A 17277-nucleotide genomic window follows, 5' to 3' on the forward strand; every position below is an offset into this window, starting at 1 on the left:
TTTAATAGTGGCTCACCAGTTTCTTTAGTTATCTGTGTGCATGATCCCTTCTGGCTGCAACGACGTTTTAAGTTCTGAGGTGAGACAAACGATCTCCAAATTAACTTTGGGCAACCATCATCAGGAATTATTTTACGGGGAGAACAATGATGTGCAAAGTGGTAACTGACAATTAATTTCCTTTATAACGTTCTTCTGGTTGTCTTTCCATGATTCCATATCTAGCTCAAAAAGGTAAAACAAACCGAACTTATCTAATAAGTACATACAAAGCATAGAGTCAGGATGGTACCCTCTAAGTCTAACGCCGCATTTATTGTCATTCATTAATTCCTTCCACAAAAATGCTTTCTAATTCCATCCAGTGCACAACTGCGCATTACCAGAAATGACATCAGAAACAGAACTCATAAGAAGTTTACAAGCCACGTCCACGACCATTTGCCATTTGCTGGCAGCCTGGCTCTATGAATAGGAAGGAAAGCGTCGGCATTGACATTGGATAAGCTAATGCATACCTCCTGATTCTCCGGCATTTATGGCCTTCAATTGGTTGATGCTGTGGCCTGTATAGTGAGTAGAAAGGAATCTTTGCAATTAATAGCAACCAAAATCTTAATAAAATGGTACAAGAACCTCAGTTTGTGCCACAAGTTTCTAAAGGTCACAAAGCTTTATTCTCCCGTTTTGCTACTACCAGGGCAACAGTTTCAGGAGATGACGATATCGAATCCAATGGAGGTGATACCGGGGAAGAAGGCTATCTTGCTAGTATTGCTTTGCATTGCTGCGGTAGGTGATACGTTGGTGCATGGTAGAAGGAGCATCCCATCAATGGAGAAGGAACTGGGAGTGGAGAAGAAGTTGAAACTTCTCAATAGGCCTGCAGTGAAGACCATACAGGTTTCTACGTTGACATCTTACACTATCCAGTAATTTAAGGCTCAGTATCTTATTTACATATTCAAATAAACTCATCCAAATAGTGTGCCTAGGATAAGATTTGGGGAGTTGATTCATGCTAGTGGTAATCTACAGAGTGAAGATGGTGACATCATAGATTGTGTTGATATCTACAAACAGCCAGCTTTCGATCATCCCTTACTTAAAGACCACAAGATTAAGGTATGCTCTTCTTCCTATGTGCAGTTTTGTGCCTTCATTTCAGTCCAACTTTTCTTAAAAAGATCATTTTATTTTTCTTATCAAAAGAGAGAACCTTAGCCACAAAAGAATTAAGGCACAGAGATGCACCTTCTTATAAGATAGAACTCATATCATAGGGAAATTTTGGGGGTATTCAGGATTATAAATAGCTCACATTAATCAGAAATCACAAAATCATGAGTTATGTATGACCTCCGAAGAATGCGTTGCAGATGAAACCCAGTGAGGAACTCCTCGCAAAAGTAAAAGAGGCTTCTTCTTCGGATTCTCCAACTCCCACGCCTTCGCAAGCATGGCGGAAGAGCGGGAGCTGTCCCAGAGGCACCATTCCCATGCTTCGAGTCCAAAAGCATCACTTGCTCAACACTACTTCACTTGAAGACTACGGCAGGAAACCATGGCATGGCATTGCCAAGCACGAGATCAGTTCGTTAAATAAATCGTATGCCTTTGGATTCCTAAACAAGCATGAGGTTATTCTTCTATTCTACGCCCTTTTATTCTAATTAATATTCATGATATCTAGTTCATCTTATATACTAACACTGATCTGACACCTGATGAATGCTGTATATCAATGATCAATATTTCAGTATGGTGTGATGATTGGAGCAGGATATAGCTACCTTGGAGCCAAAGCAAACCTCAATGTTTGGAACCCATATGTGGAAGTTACAGGCGAGTACAGCTCTAGCCAGATTTGGCTCAGAAATGGCCCTTGGGACAATGCCGACTCCATTGAAGCTGGATGGATTGTAAGCTATTTTTTTCCATTTCTTACACCATGGAGTTCTTAAAAATATAGCTAGCTATATATCGCACTTAACGTAATTACTTACTCTTACCAGGTACATCCTGATCTTTATGGAGATGCTGCAACGAGATTGTTCGTATACTGGACGGTAAGCTACTCCTATCTCAGGAAAAGGGGGGAAATTTTCATATAATACTCTATATTATAGTGATCTTGTCGTTAACACACTGCCTTTGAGTTATTTCGAATCGATCTAACCTTCTTTCTTTTGCCTTTAATATGATACTATTTTTTTTATTAACTACCCTTAACCCATAATTTACTTAACTCTATCAACAAAGTTAACCAAATTTACTAGAATATCCTTAAAATATTCTTAAAGAAGTGTATAAGGATGTTTTAAAAGTCAAATGATGAAAAGGAATAAAAAAAAGACAAGGTAGTTTGAGTAACTTAAAAGGTAAACTTAGCTTTCCTAACAGAATATTTCTGTTTAGCTACCATTTTATTAGGAGTTGATTAGATTAAGATCACACAGATGACTCAAAGACAGGGTATTAATAAAATATGTATCAGTTAATATAGGGTGTTACTTGAATTTTATACATAGAGAAAACCTCTGTTAATTATATGTATATATATAACCTAATAACTTCTTTGCTTCATCAGAACGATTCTGGAGAGAAAACAGGCTGCTTCAACCTCATATGCCCCGGTTTCGTGCAGACGAGCTTCGAGATAGCCCTTGGAAGCATTTTATTCCCGGTTTCTTCGTCCGGGGGTCCACAGTATCACATAACCCTCACAATTCTCAAGGTAAGATGAGGCTCTTATCATACATAAATAAAACTCAGTATAAAACTGGCACTAAAATTGCATGCTTATATATATATATATATATCTACGTACATGAAATACTACCTAGCCGATCTATGAGGAGCTCGATGGACATGGCATGAAGTCTTCTTATGGTTACACCTCGTTACGAACTTCAGGAACCCCTGACTGATTATTGGTGGCTATCATATGGTAACGTCGTCGTCGGATACTGGCCGGCCAACATCTTCAAAGGCCTCGGCGAGGTTGCGACGCTCGTATTGTTCGGCGGCGACGTCTACAGTCCGAGGAACGAGAGCCAGCTGCCGCATACCAGCACCGCCATGGGCAGCGGCGAGTTCGCCACCATGCACTGGAGCCACGCCAGCTTCGTCGGCGAACCGAGAGTCATGGACTACTCCATGTCCTTCAAATACCCGGATCCAGGCACTCCGTATAGCAGCAAAACCAACTGCTACAGCGCCGAGAATTACGCGGAGGTCAGGTTCACCGAGCCTCTCTTCTACTTTGGTGGCCCTGGCAGGAATATGTACTGCAAATAATTGTAATGAATTAAGTGCCCCTTGAGTTCGTGAAGCCTAATTAATGTGATATATTGGCCATTTTAGATCGATGAACTCGGTAGTATTTTAGATCCAAAGCACTGAGCATCTTTCTGAATGCAATCTCTGAAGGGAACAACCAACTTTGATACATTTTTCATGACTAAGAAAGGTATAGGTTCAACTCTCATCTTAAATAATATTGTAGAAAAATTATTTGGTGATCTGGTCTAATTTATTTAATGGATCGACAGCGTGGAGAAATAGCTTAGCAATGTAACAACTTAGAACAGGTCTTTATGGCATTTAGGTCGGAGCAATTATTTGGCAATGTATATGGTTTGAAGTCTAGACTAATTATATAGCTAAAAATTTAATAAAACTTAAGTGTCTTTATATACAGTAAGATTAAATCCACGTATATATAGCACTCAACCTCATAAATGATAAGAAAGAAAAAACTACTACCTCGTGCAAGTCAATGGCATTACTTAGGTAAGCTATCGACAAACTTAAATGTAACTAGATTAGTCTTCCCGGTGACGAGACTCAAAGATCTTAAATTCACTAATTTTTTAATGTCACATCGAATATAATATAGATTTTTTCTTTCTAAACCGATTTAAGGCTTTCAATGATCTTAGCAATTTTATTTAATATAAATTATTATTTCCGAGTAATTTTTTGTGCGCATAACAGGCAAATGATAGATTTATATAAATAGTAGAATGAATTATCAATTTACACAGCAATCATCTACTTTACTACGGATGCTAGAAACTACGTAATTTCTTCTCTGTTTCTCTGTTTCTCTCCTCTCGTGTCTTCTACAGTTCTACATCTAGAACTAATTAAATGGCCATACCCATCCAAACCTGGCCTTAGCTCAGTATAGTAAGTAATACGTGCCGGACGTCAGGCTTTTGTTCGCCCAGCGCAGCCTGAAAGCCCAGCCCGGCCCGGCCCGGCCAATCAATTTCTTTTTTCAATTTCCCTCGCACTTTTCACGGCTCTCTATCTCTTATTACAAAATAAATAAATAAATAAATGACAGTTGCAAGTACATAACATTACTCCTATCAATTAAAAGAAAAAGTATATGGCATTGACACATTAACATGAGTGAATACTGCGGTATTCATGGCATGTCCAAAATCCAAAAGCCTTCGTTAAAAAAGAGTCCACGGGCCCGGCGCGATCCAAAACTCAGCCCGCATGACCATGGATCGGCAGCGGCCAATTGGCCCGCCTCCACGGGGGGCAGGCCAGCTTCGTCAGTGTGCCGGCGACCATGGAGGATGACGAAGCCAAGTCCTTCAGCTACCCAGAGCCAGCCAGAGTCCTCTACGACCGCTTCCAATACTACAGGACGCAGAGGACGACGAACCCATCTTTTATTTTGGTGGCCCCAGCAGAAGCTCCAACTGTCCGTAGACATACGTACTTCTACTCCTGGATGATGTCTGTAATTAATAAGAACAGGAAAATTTTCATTTTCCGGTTGTCAATTTGAAATAATCCCCTGAGGCTAGTTGGGTTCCAAAATAAAATGCATGTCTGTAGCCCTAATGATGATTTTTTTTTTTCAAAAATTAAAAGCCAAGTTTTCTGATTTCTGAATTGATGATCTTCACAAAGTTGCTCACTCCATGTAAGCTTGAACGAAGAAAACTTAGCAGAAAGTCTGGTACATTCTTTTTGCAAACGCATGCACAAAAGAGATTAAGTGGTACATGCTCAAGAACCACTGGTAATTCTAGTTTGGTGAACATTCATGGCACTAATAAATGAATAACAAAGAGATTAACTGGACAGGATAGAAAAGTTAATGCACAAAATCTCCATTGCATCCACTAGGGTATCCGACTGTCATATTACCTATATTTATTATTGCATAATGGCCTTCTCATACTTGACTAATTTGCAATAAGTAGGATAAGATTTGCCTATCTGGGCCTCAGCTTTCTATATACTTGTACTTGTTTTCCTATCTTCCAACTTCCTCATATTGGACAGCGGCATTCTCTTTGTTGGCTGGCTTCCCCTTCTTCTAGCTTGACCTGCTTCTTAGATTATCTACTTGCAGAGTTAGAAGTAAGTCATTGATGTTAGATCTAATGGAGGTGGTACCAAGGAAGAAGGTGATCTTGCTTGCAGTCCTTTGCTTTTCTTTCCTTGGTGTGGGTGTGGAAGGTAGAAGGAACACAGCAGCCACGGAGAAAGATCTTGCAGTGGAGAAGAAACTAAAGCTTCTCAATAAACCTGCAGTGAAGACAATAAAGGTTTACCTTCCTATCTTGTGAGCCACCATGTAGTAAGAGCATATCTAAAAGTTAGTCGAGTAAAATAGATTTCTTTTGTCTATCACTAAGCAATTCATATATGCATTAACTCACAGAGCGAAGATGGTGACATCATAGATTGTGTTGATATCTACAAGCAACCAGCCTTCGATCATCCATTGCTTAAGAACCACACAATTAAGGTTTGCATTCTCTATTCACATTGTTCTGCCCAATTTATTACTTAAAGCGACTAAGAAAGTTATAATCTACATAATTCCAGATGAGACCCAGCGAAGAATTTTTCACCAAACTAGCGGAGGCTTATCCAAATTCTCCAACAGATATGCCTCAGCAAGCATGGCTAAAGAGAGGAAGATGCCCTGAAGGAACTATTCCGATCCTAAGAGTTCAAAAGCATCACTTACTTAACACCACTTCTCTAGAAACTTATGGAAGGAAACCAAGTCTTAAGTTTACCAAGCACGAGAACAAATCACTTAATGGTTCATATTTCTTTAGTGCCGACCATCTGCACGAGGTTCTTCTTTTAAATGTTCTCTCTGTGATCAGCGCTTCATTCACTAGAAATTCTGGCAGCATGTCATCCATGTGGAGTACGTGAGCTTATGCCATGTAACAATGCAGGTAAGTACACTAGTTGGAGAAGGCTATAGCTATATTGGAGCTACTGCAGGAATCAATGTTTGGAACCCACATGTAGAAGCTAATGATGAGTATAGTGCAAGTCAACTTATGATATCAAACGGCCCATTTGAGGATCCAGACACCATTGAAGCTGGATGGATTGTAAGACTTCAGTTATCTTTATAATAATCCAGTGACATATAATTGGATTTGGTTAGTTCTATAAAATGAAACAAAAGAAAGGGGTGATCCTGCAAAAAATGAAAATTGTTTTTGCTTTCCATGCAAATGATTCGTACTATTTTCAAAACCAAATCTGCATCTTTTAGTTTCTAATTTACCTAGTACCATCTGACAGAAAAAAGCTTCAATAGTGACATATTCTATTTGTTCTAAACTTATTTGACTTGCTTATCGAAAATTTTATATTGATATACATCAATCGTGACTTATAAACAGTGAAATGAATGATAATATTGCTAAAATGAAAATTTTCATATGATACAAAGGAACAACTTGCAATCTATATTTCCTGTACTTACATGGCCATTTTGATCTCATGATAGGTATACCCTAATCTCTATGACGACAGAGCAACTAGGTTTTATCTGCACTGGAGTGTAAGCTTTTCTTTTAGCTAGATTTGTGCTACCTTTAGGTGGTCACGTACTAATTTGCATATCATATTGCATTATCAGGCCAAAGGAGGAGAAGGCTGCTTCAACCTCATGTGCCCAGGTTTCGTCCAGACAAACCCAGATATAGCCCTTGGAGCTATTATAAGCTCCATTTCCTCGCAAGGGGGACCCCAGTATCAAATAGACCTGACATTGTTGAAGGTAAAATGAATCTTAACATGGCACAATGGTACTAACATTTCTTTTAGCTTTCGTATAAATGTTTCGTGCCATTACCACTGCACCAAAGCATAAATATTTGCTCCCAACTGATGCGATGATATTTCAATATGATTTCTATCAAAATCTAATGTGAAATGAGACCTAATTAACCATATTATGATGTAGAAAGCTGAGCCTCGACCCTCTTGTGTCTTGAGTAGGAAGTGTTCTCCTTAAAATGGCAGATATAGATAGAAGTAACACACATAGTAAAGGTAGAGTTATAAATGAGTATACTATAGATAGTTGGGTATATAATGGATTTAAGGTTTCGCAAGGTAAGAATAGAATGAATGAATGATAACATCACGACTTTAGCTACAAATAAAACATGCTAGATTTAATTCAAATGCTGCACAAAAAGAAGTTTCTATACCTTCCTTCTCTCTTGAGGCATGAGTTGCTTTCCTTTACTTTGTGGTATCGCTAACCCTACAGGACTTCGAGGACGATGACAAATGGTGGGCAATATCTGGTACGAGTGACGCGATCGGCTATTGGCCGACCAACATCTTCAAAAGCCTAAGCAAGGTGGGTGAGCTGGTTTTGTTTGGAGGCGACGTGTTCAGTCCCCGGATGAAGCAGCAGCCTCCCCACACCGCCACAGGCATGGGCAGTGGCCAACTAGCCTACTTCCACTGGAGATTCTCCTGCTTCATCAAACAGCCTCGGATCATGGACTACTCCAAGACCTTCAAGTACCCAGAACCAGGCCAAATCTTCAGCAACCATGTCGACTGCTATAGTGGCGAAAACTATGCCGATATAAGGTTCACAGAGCCCTTCTTCTATTTTGGAGGTCCTGGCAGAAGTATGTTCTGCCCATAGGCCATAGCTGGCACATTGTGGTCCCCTAAATGAACTTAAAAGTACTTTGTATTCCTAAATTATATATGTTTTCCTGCATATGAGGAAAATAGTATATCAAACATGTGCTATCTATGGAATATAACACCCTATTCTGTGAATGTCACCCCACCAAAAAATCCATCCTTTGACCGATCAAGGAACAGCAAGATATCCCCTTCGAACTGATCCAATCATTGTAAGAGAACCCAACAGAGAGAGAGAGAGAGAGAGAGAGAGAGAGAGAGATCATTAAGAGACCAATACCTGAATGAAATGATGTTGGAAGCTATGCGTTCTCTCCCTTCTCCCTCTTGTGAACCGAATAGCGAAGGATCCTTCTAATCCCCAGCATTTGCTCTCCTTCTTCTTCTTCCACTGAGATATCTCAATGATGGCGTCGTGTATTTTCTTTGCGGTGGATAATTTACCCTGAAGGTGTGAGTGGAGTTCACTAAATGTTGTCGTTGACTATTTTTTTTTTTTTCAAAAACAAGAAAGTTAAGAAAAAGTACAATAATTTTTTATACATAAATTTATTATTATTATTTTTAATAGTTAGATTCTAAAAAATAAATATTTTTCTCTTATTCTTTTGCAACCAAATACTCTCGTATAAATGGAGAGAATATAAAAGGAGACAATGGATATAAATTCTACCAGAGATCGGAAGAGAGTAAAAAATATTTCTTTTCTTCTTTATAAACAAAAAGAAAGAGAAATTTATTTTTTTGTTCTACCTTAACTTTCTTTTCTCTTGAATATCCAGACAAGAGGTTTGTGATTAAAGATAAGAAATGAGACTCAATTGGTAATCCTTGCTAAATTTATTAGCGGTTTAGGTTATAAATAAGTTGGTGAGTTATAAATGAATTAGTGCTTTGAGTTATAAATTAATTAACTAATTAAGTTAAAATAATAAATATGAATAAAATTCGTTTTAAATATTTATGACCCGAACCCAAGAATCCGATTGGGTCAACTTTTGACACCTTTAGTTGCTGCAAGCTTCTAAAGTTGTACATTATGTTGTTACCAGAAGATGTAATTTACAATCTTATCCTTCTTCTGTATAATTAGAGTAATAGAAGATCTAGAAGAGGTAGGAGATCAATAGAAGAGAGTTCAGTACTCTTCTGTCTAACAATCTTTGTCAAATCATATGCTTCAATATGATTAATTGTTGCATATATATAATATATAAGATTCTAAATCATGCTTCCAGGAAATAACAAACTACAATCACGAGATCAACAGTCCATAAACATTCATTCAGCTTTGGATCTATAGCATGTCCTCAATGTCCACTATATTATCTCCTATTTTCTTATTTTTATACGAGTACTTGTATTTATTATTATTTACTTGAAACTAGCAGTCTGTTGGTTTTTAGCTAAGTGTGGAACTTGTATCCAGAATCATCACTCTATTGCTCATTTTCTTCTCTAATGCTTAAAGCTTAATGAATTTATCAATCCACAGACTCTCTCTCAAGTAAAAAAGAAGATATATGTCCACAATAATATGAAATATATTGGACTCACTATGGAAAGGTCTATTTATAGCCACTTTCAATGGTGGCTAAAATATATTTATAGCTCCAGCATAATTCAAAGCACTACTAGCAACAGTTTTGAAAAGTGTTAAGAAGCCACTCAACGCACAATCCAAGGTTCAACTGATTGATGAACAGTAGCTCCTCTTTTGAGGAATATTTTGATCCTCTGAAAACTACAATATTGTGATCTGTCTATGAGCAAATTATAGATGGGCAAATAATGGATTTAAGCTTTAACGAAGAATAGAATGAACGATAACATCAGAGCTTAGAAGTACCCAGAACCAGCCCAAATCTCCACAACCACCGTCAGACTACTACATGGCGAGAACCACTACAACGAGATAAGGTTCACAGAGCCTCTCTTCTACTGTCCCTCTGCATGAACTTCAAATACTTTGTACTTATAAATTATGTCTTGATAATAAATGGACTTTCATGTTTGATTTTCTTTGCGCAACACAGACAAGATAATGCATTTGGAAGTAATATTCAGTATACATGAATCCCTAAAACACTAGTTGATCTCTTTCAAATGCATAAATGCCTAATTCTGTAGCCATTTGATGATCTCTTTCAAATCCAAGTTCTCCGGCTCTTAAGTTCATATAGGTTGTCATGCCGTCTGAACTGAGATGTCAATTTCCCCACTACATCATGAATATCACTAAATCACATAGTACTATAGATTGTACAGCAGTATAATATCATTTCCAAGGGCAAATACTCCAACAACTGGGTAGAAATGAGATGTATAACAGAATTTTCTGAAGACAGCCTACTTTATATTATTCTCTGTATAAATACTAGATTTCCTCATATTTCCAAAAGATTCTGTTTATTTCTCATTCAAGTAGCACAAATTTTATTGAGTGGCTTGCATCACCAGCATGAAACAAGAAAGATACACACTGGTTCAGGCAAAACCACGAAAAATAAACTACAGTTGCTTCATACATGATTCGGATCATTAGAAGGTCATTTTATTACATTCCTCCCTTACCTGAGCAAAGAGTTCTGATGTCACATATCTTTCTCCACCACTTGGGAACATGGTAACAATCATCTTCCCTCTGCTTTCCTCTCTAGCTGCTACCTGTATATACTTCATAAATCACATGTCAGAAAGTAGACGGGGAAACTTCTAGAAGTCAGACAGCAGAGTTTGCAGAATATAAACCAACATACCTTTAAGCAAGCAGCTAAATTTGCTCCTGAAGATATGCCAACGAGCAATCCTTCTTCCATTGCCAGCCTTCTAGCATTGGTCATAGCTTCCTCTGATGTTACTGTGACAATGTCATCGATGGATGATGTATCCAAGTTTTTTGGAATAAAACCTGCCCCTATTCCCTGGATCTTATGTTTGCCTGGGTCACCACCTATTAGAGCAGCATAAGAAGAGACAGTAAAAACTTATGTAAGAGCAGTCTTGCTTGGCACTGTAGGTGAACCTAATGAGGAAAGATGCATAAGCATGATAAATAAAGAGGCGGACACCATACTTATACAAAATTCAAACTAATGTTGCAGAATTGCGTTGATAATGCTGGCAAGAAGGGACAAAAAGAGGCTTGTAAATTTTCTTTATATTATACTGACAAAACTCGTAAGAGTTCATTAAGCTAGAACATTTCTTGATACCAAAACTTTTTTATTTCCACCTCTTTGATCATAATGCTAGAAAGGGTTAACAGTACTTGATATACTCTTCATGAAATTACCTGAAAGGACTGCACTCTCTGCAGGTTCAACACATATGATTTTTATAGCTGGATTTTTCATCTTTAGATATTTACCAACACCAGTTAAAGTGCCTCCTGACCCTGCGCCAGTCACAAAGATGTCCACTTTGCCTGCTGTATCCTTCCATATCTCAGGCCCTGAAATAGTATATGCATGTATACTGTCGTGAACAGGAGCAGAGATCAAATTAGATAACCCACAACAAATGGTAATATGGGTGGACTAATAAATAAATGAAAGAATATCCAGGAAAGATACACAGATGGAGAAGTCAAACATAAGAAACAGAGATAGCTAAGATATCTCAATGATATTGGAAAATATATATATAAAGAACTGTTTGGACCTTCACAAAGTTGTCCATTCCAAGTAATCTTGAATAGAGAACTTTGTGAAGATAAATACCTTGTTTCTGAATTTGCACACAGAAGTTTAATTAACTAAGAAAGCTGCCAACATTCATGTTATGTGCCAATATTTATATATATAATAAAAAACAAGACAGTATACATCTTTCCCAAGGTATTATAATCTTATTTAAGAATTTTCCACCCGGTATATGTAAAATGAGTTGACCCTTTGTGAATTATTCTTGCTGCATGCAAGAAATTTGATCTCTCAGGAGTAAGTACAGTCTTAAGACTTGAGCTTATCTCTTATGGGAAAGCATGATGCAACTGATCCATTTGCTTTAGTTCACAGCTTAACAGGAAAAAGAATCAATTTAGTTGGCCCGTACCACCCTAGGCAGATATATACTTTGTACCTCTACTTTGTTTTGTTATATGCAAATAATATATTTCTTTTGCCATAATAATATTGCACTTCCAATTTCACTCTATTGGAAATCAATAGACTTCACAACTGTGCACAAAACTCTCCATTTAACGTACTCATTGCATCATCAATAAGTTGGAATATAAAACTTCTCTTTAGTTTTCAATTCCACAATCTCCAGCCATACCTCTGACTAACAGAGAGTACAAAAAAAAGGATCTGTGTCTCCTCATACTGAATTAAGGACGCATGTAAACAGATAGCTAGGCTCAAATAAGAAGAAACATGGATTTCAGAATGTCAGGTAGAAATAAAACTTCCTTTCCTTATCTCAAGGGACTTTTTCAAAGTCCTTTCCAATGTTTTGAGAATGGATACCCAACTTTCTCATGAAAGTAAGGTCAACTAAGAAGATAATATAGCAAGTCAAATGCATTGCTCCACATCCTAATACTGAATACCAATTAATATTGGACTTGATTAAATTAACGCGAAACATACAAGTAATTGGGTCAAAATGCAAAAGTTGCCATCTGTACTATGTCATTGCCAACTAGTTCCTTAAAAAGTAGGGTGATAATCCAACAAAATAAGAGGAAAACATAAAGAACTGCAGTCTACCCATTTACTGCATATAGCAACTAAGGAAATTACATTAAACTTTGCAATCAATTTAGTTGAAAAGATATCCATAAACTGGTTTACAAGGTTTAAAGGAATAAAGGGATGGATAAGATTACAATTGAAGTGATATTTATTGATTAGTATTGCACAGCAGTCTTAAATACATTCTTGTGCAAATGCAAAAATTTGGTGGTAGATTGTGCTCATATTTCAACATTGATATAATATTGGGCATAAGATATTAGTTTTGAATATTCTAAAAAAAAATAGTTCTAAAAAGTAATACCAGTCCATCTTAAATGTGCATCAGGATTTGCTGCATTAGTGAATTGATCAAGAACGTAAGCATTTGGAATTTCCTTTTTGAGCTGCTCTATTTTGTCAACCTGTCCCTGAAATCCAAGAGAAGGATCTGCAGGGAGAACATGCATATAATTATCTGATCAGTAACAAAACAAAGATGCCTCGAAACGGAAACAATAATAAAAAATGCAATATCCTAGATAAAAGCAAGATACAAAAAGAATACTTTAGTACCCTTTTATTTTTAGTATTGAAAGCAAGACAAATAAAATGACAGATATAAAATATCCCTAAGAGACTTCTAAACCATCAATTTGAGAGATGAATTGGACATCCAATTAATGTCCAGAGAAACCCTTAAACATAATCTGCTTCATAAAATTTAGTTATTTCATCCATTTAAGCAAAAGCTATTTTGAAAGAAGTCAAGAACAATAAAATGATGACTAACTAAAATGTGATCCTATTCACAACTAAATATGTGCAATTTGATCTCTTACCAGTTAATGACACTTCTGCACCTAAATATCTCAACAATATCATCTTATCAAGTGAATATTTGTCGGGCATAACTGCAATAAACTTGTATCCTTTCTGAACAGCTATGTATATCAAACCAATCCCGAGATTACCGCTAGTGGGTTCTATCAACGTTGTAATGCCAGGTGAAATTAGGCCCTTCTCCTCTGCATCTTCTATCATTCTGCATAAAAGGTACTTGTTAAAAAATGAGAGAAAACTTGGATAGATCCAAGTTGTAGCAGGAACAAAGTTTAATAAAGAGATGAACCAGAAATATTGCTAATAAAAAAAAATCATTATTGAAAATGTTCAGGATTGAAACCACTAGTAATATTTACCAGAATCATGGATAATGAGAGGGATTACTATAGTAGAATCTTTGACTCTTTTATGACCTCTAAATAGATTTCCAATGCATGAGGCGCCACCCAATTCATGACATTAGGAAGCCAAGATGTGCACAACCTTACTCTCATAATTAAAGGGGTTATTTTTGTGATTTAAACTTAAATCACTAGGAGCCAGTATGACTCTCCACCACTCCAAATGACAAACTTGTTTTAAAGATGTTTAGCCACCAGGAAATCACATTCAGTTTGACAGGTTGGCAACCTTATAAAAGAAATATAAAGGATTATATATACTAGTTCAAGTGCATGTAGTCAGCTTGTTCAAGTGCGTTCAGCATCTTTCATTACTAATATAATAGAAATAATTCCTGTGGAAGCACACTCAATGAAGACTTTAGAAGGCCATAGGTCCTACACACACCTATTTCTCAAGTTCATTTGAAAAGACAGACGAAATCATGAAAGAAATGAACCCAATAGCTACCACATTTCTACATATAAACTTGACAACCAGTTGTTCCTTTGGGACATATCCATGTTCTTAATTGTCACTTCTAATGGATAATAAGCTGAAAGGAAGCATAACATAAATTACATCAGTATAAGTACTGTCCTTGTTCATTAATATATCTCATAGCTTTCAGTGTGAATTCTATTTTTTCTTTCCTTCTTTCAAGGTAAGCCTCATTCTAGGCTAGTCATGGAAAAAAAAAAAAGCAGAGTAAGATTCCCCTACCTTTTGTCACTTTATTCTTATAATCCTATCTTAAACTGCTATTATTTCCACATCCTTTTCAATTTTGTGATCAAGATGCCTCACAGGATTGAGATTTCCATACACAACTTACTTGAGCCCTTTCAAATCATTCTTAAATCTCCCCATCATTTTAAAGTATCAGGTAAATATATTCATTTTGAAAATGTAGCAGAATTTCTAGATAAGCTGATTTCATTAAACAATTTGATGAACCATTCAGCAGATAATACATTCCTCACACAATACTTGTCCGCCCTTCCAGCATTTCTTACTTAGATATTCTAATACTTGGAAATTTGGATCTTTTTCACAAGAGAATATAACGTTAGCTTCTAAGGTAGCATGTAGAAACCAGCAAAACAAGTGCAGTCAACTCCTAGATTAATAAGCATTAAATAAAGTTTGCAACAAAATAGTCATTTATAAAATAAGTATATCTCAAAGAATTTTTATTTTTTTTGGATAAAGTATTACACACAGACCGGAGAGCACTTCGGTCCTTAACAGAGGCAAGTGGCTGGTAAGCTTCAACCTTCCCAACCAACCGGGCTTTTATGTCATCTTTGCTGGCTATCTGTTTCAGTTCTACCAGTGGCGTCCAGCCTATCAGCTGAAAAAAAAAAAAAAAAAAAAAATTTGACAGTTGTAGCTCAATTTGTCTGCTTAGAGATTTAACTATGTAAGAAGCACATATGAATTTCAAGAGCATACAAAAATTTCTGGAAAGTATGAACTGGTCGTAATTCTTTTCACAAAAGTTTGGTGCAGATTGGCAAGCCACCTAATACAAATATACAGTATACCTAATATGGGGTTCGACTGTCAAATGAAATTCAGAAATTAAATCTTAATTGCTCTGCTTAACTATAATTGAGCAAGATGTTAAGCGGAATAGTACTCTTCAAGAAAAAATACATTGATCCTGTTCATACTTTCTTGGGAATTTAAAAAGCATGGGTTATTAAGTTTGACCTATGTAGGCATCAAGAAGTCATGTTATCTTTTCACAAAATCAAACTTTTCAGTTTTTTAACCCTGAGTGAGGCATCTACTTCACTTTGATGTGTTACCTCCTTACTGCATAACTGGAATCTTGTATATAAAATGCGTGCTGTTTATGTAAAACGTACCCTAATCTGTGAAGGTATCATAGAATTTTGGTGGTAAATAGTACTTTAATCAAAATATAGCATGATTGGAAATTTCTGATAATTCAAGGAAATAGTTGATGAATGTAAACATCATCATTAGTACAAAAGAAGAAAACATATTCTCATATTGGTCCTCCCATTGAACAAGCCCACCAAAGAATCTACCTTTTGACCAAATATAGAGCTTTTGACCAAACTAGGCCTCACTTATTTACCCAAATGATCTTACTTCCAAACTTGTTACTTAAAGGGGTCGATTTTTAACACTTCACCAGAAAAACCCCAAACCATCTCAAAACTTTGACAAAGAAAGCATCAAGAAGTCAAGAAATCCCCGTCGAACTGAACCAATCGAATTGTAAGAGAACCCAACCAAGAAGAATTTTTTTAAAAAAAAAAGGAGAGATCTTTAAGAGACCATTACCTGAGTGATGTTGGACGCTATGCGTTCCCTCCCTTCTTCCTCTTGCGAAGCGAATAGCGAAGGGATCCCTCTTATCTCCTCCATCTCTTCTTCTTCTTCTTCTTCTTCTTCTTCTTCTTCCGCTGTAGGCTTGTAACCGATGCGGCTCTCAGGGATAGCCAAACGATGGCCTTGTTTATTTTATTCACGGTGGATTATTTAATCGGAATAGAGAAATTTGACCACAAATATTTTGGATTATCTTTCTCCTATATGTTGGCTCTTCAAACTGTTCAAAGATTCGGGAGCGTGAAGAGCAAGAGTGAGTGACGTGAGGAGGTGTAAACGGCGGCCACGTTTAGTTGCTGAATAAGTTTTTTGGACGACAATTCTATAAGACCTAGTAATTATAAATTAAATAACTGTATAAAATTTTACCAGCATTTTATTATCTACAAAAACTAGTTCGTGCCCAAAAAATATATATAAATTAGCTACATCTATAATTTTACTCATATTATATTATTTAATTAAATAAGAATTTAATATGTGATTAGGTTGTGGTGCTGTACATAATGGTTTATTATGCTAAACATGCAGATGGTGGTGATGTAAGTGGTAAGTGGTAAGTGGTAAGTGGTAAGTGGTAAGTGGTAAGTGGTGGTGAAAACTTTCTAATGAAAATAGGATGTTATAGTAGATGCAAATGACTCAGGAAAAAGACAAACTATAATCACGAGATTGTTCATAATAATTTAATAAGAAGATTCATTCAGTTTCCAGTCCGTATCATGTCTTCCTGTCTATTACTCTCTATTATACTACTATAAAAGTTATCTTGGACGCACTATGGAAAGGTCTCTGTTAGTTGCTAGCCAGTAGCCACCTTCAACGGTGGCTAGTATATATGCAGCTATTTTAGCCATCATTAATTTTGAAAGTTTAAAGAAGCCACCTAATGCACAATCCAAGATTCAATTGATCCATGAACACAGTTGAACATTAGCTCTTCTTTTGGGCAATATTCTGATCCTCTCAATCTTTCCACCCTTTTGATGTCATGTCAAGTTTATAACCGGCTTGTTAATATTAGTCTATGGGCCGAAATACC

The 17277-nt window shown here is 36.6% G+C and overlaps 3 protein-coding genes across 3 annotated transcripts; 2 read left to right on the top strand and 1 right to left on the bottom strand.

Moving 5' to 3' along the window:
• Window positions 1-285: 285 nt before the first annotated feature.
• Window positions 286-3309, top strand: LOC140765825 (protein neprosin-like). The gene is made up of 7 exons (XM_073105080.1): window positions 286-903; window positions 1039-1125; window positions 1380-1640; window positions 1761-1922; window positions 2016-2069; window positions 2591-2737; window positions 2917-3309. Exons 1-7 carry the CDS (start codon window positions 718-720, stop codon window positions 3298-3300), a joined length of 1281 nt encoding a protein of 426 aa, XP_072961181.1. The 5' UTR covers window positions 286-717; the 3' UTR covers window positions 3301-3309.
• Window positions 3310-4455: 1146 nt separating this feature from the next.
• Window positions 4456-8022, top strand: LOC140765053 (protein neprosin-like). Its single transcript, XM_073103970.1, has 8 exons — window positions 4456-5582; window positions 5699-5785; window positions 5866-6123; window positions 6231-6392; window positions 6797-6850; window positions 6881-7069; window positions 7398-7407; window positions 7530-8022. The coding sequence occupies exons 1-8, from the start codon at window positions 5406-5408 to the stop codon at window positions 7955-7957; spliced, it is 1365 nt and encodes a 454-aa protein (XP_072960071.1). The 5' UTR covers window positions 4456-5405; the 3' UTR covers window positions 7958-8022.
• A 2330-nt stretch (window positions 8023-10352) lies between these two features.
• LOC140765948 (cysteine synthase-like) lies at window positions 10353-16467 on the bottom strand. Its single transcript, XM_073105293.1, has 7 exons — window positions 16188-16467; window positions 15095-15222; window positions 13484-13686; window positions 12967-13092; window positions 11258-11416; window positions 10722-10915; window positions 10353-10629 (listed from the first exon to the last, which is right to left on the bottom strand). The coding sequence occupies exons 1-7, from the start codon at window positions 16269-16271 to the stop codon at window positions 10504-10506; spliced, it is 1020 nt and encodes a 339-aa protein (XP_072961394.1). The 5' UTR covers window positions 16272-16467; the 3' UTR covers window positions 10353-10503.
• Between the last annotated feature and the right edge of the window lie 810 nt (window positions 16468-17277).

The sequence above is a fragment of the Typha angustifolia genome, chromosome 8 (genome assembly GCF_048772165.1).
Source record: "Typha angustifolia cultivar Huaian chromosome 8, ASM4877216v1, whole genome shotgun sequence".
NCBI lineage: Eukaryota > Viridiplantae > Streptophyta > Magnoliopsida > Poales > Typhaceae > Typha > Typha angustifolia.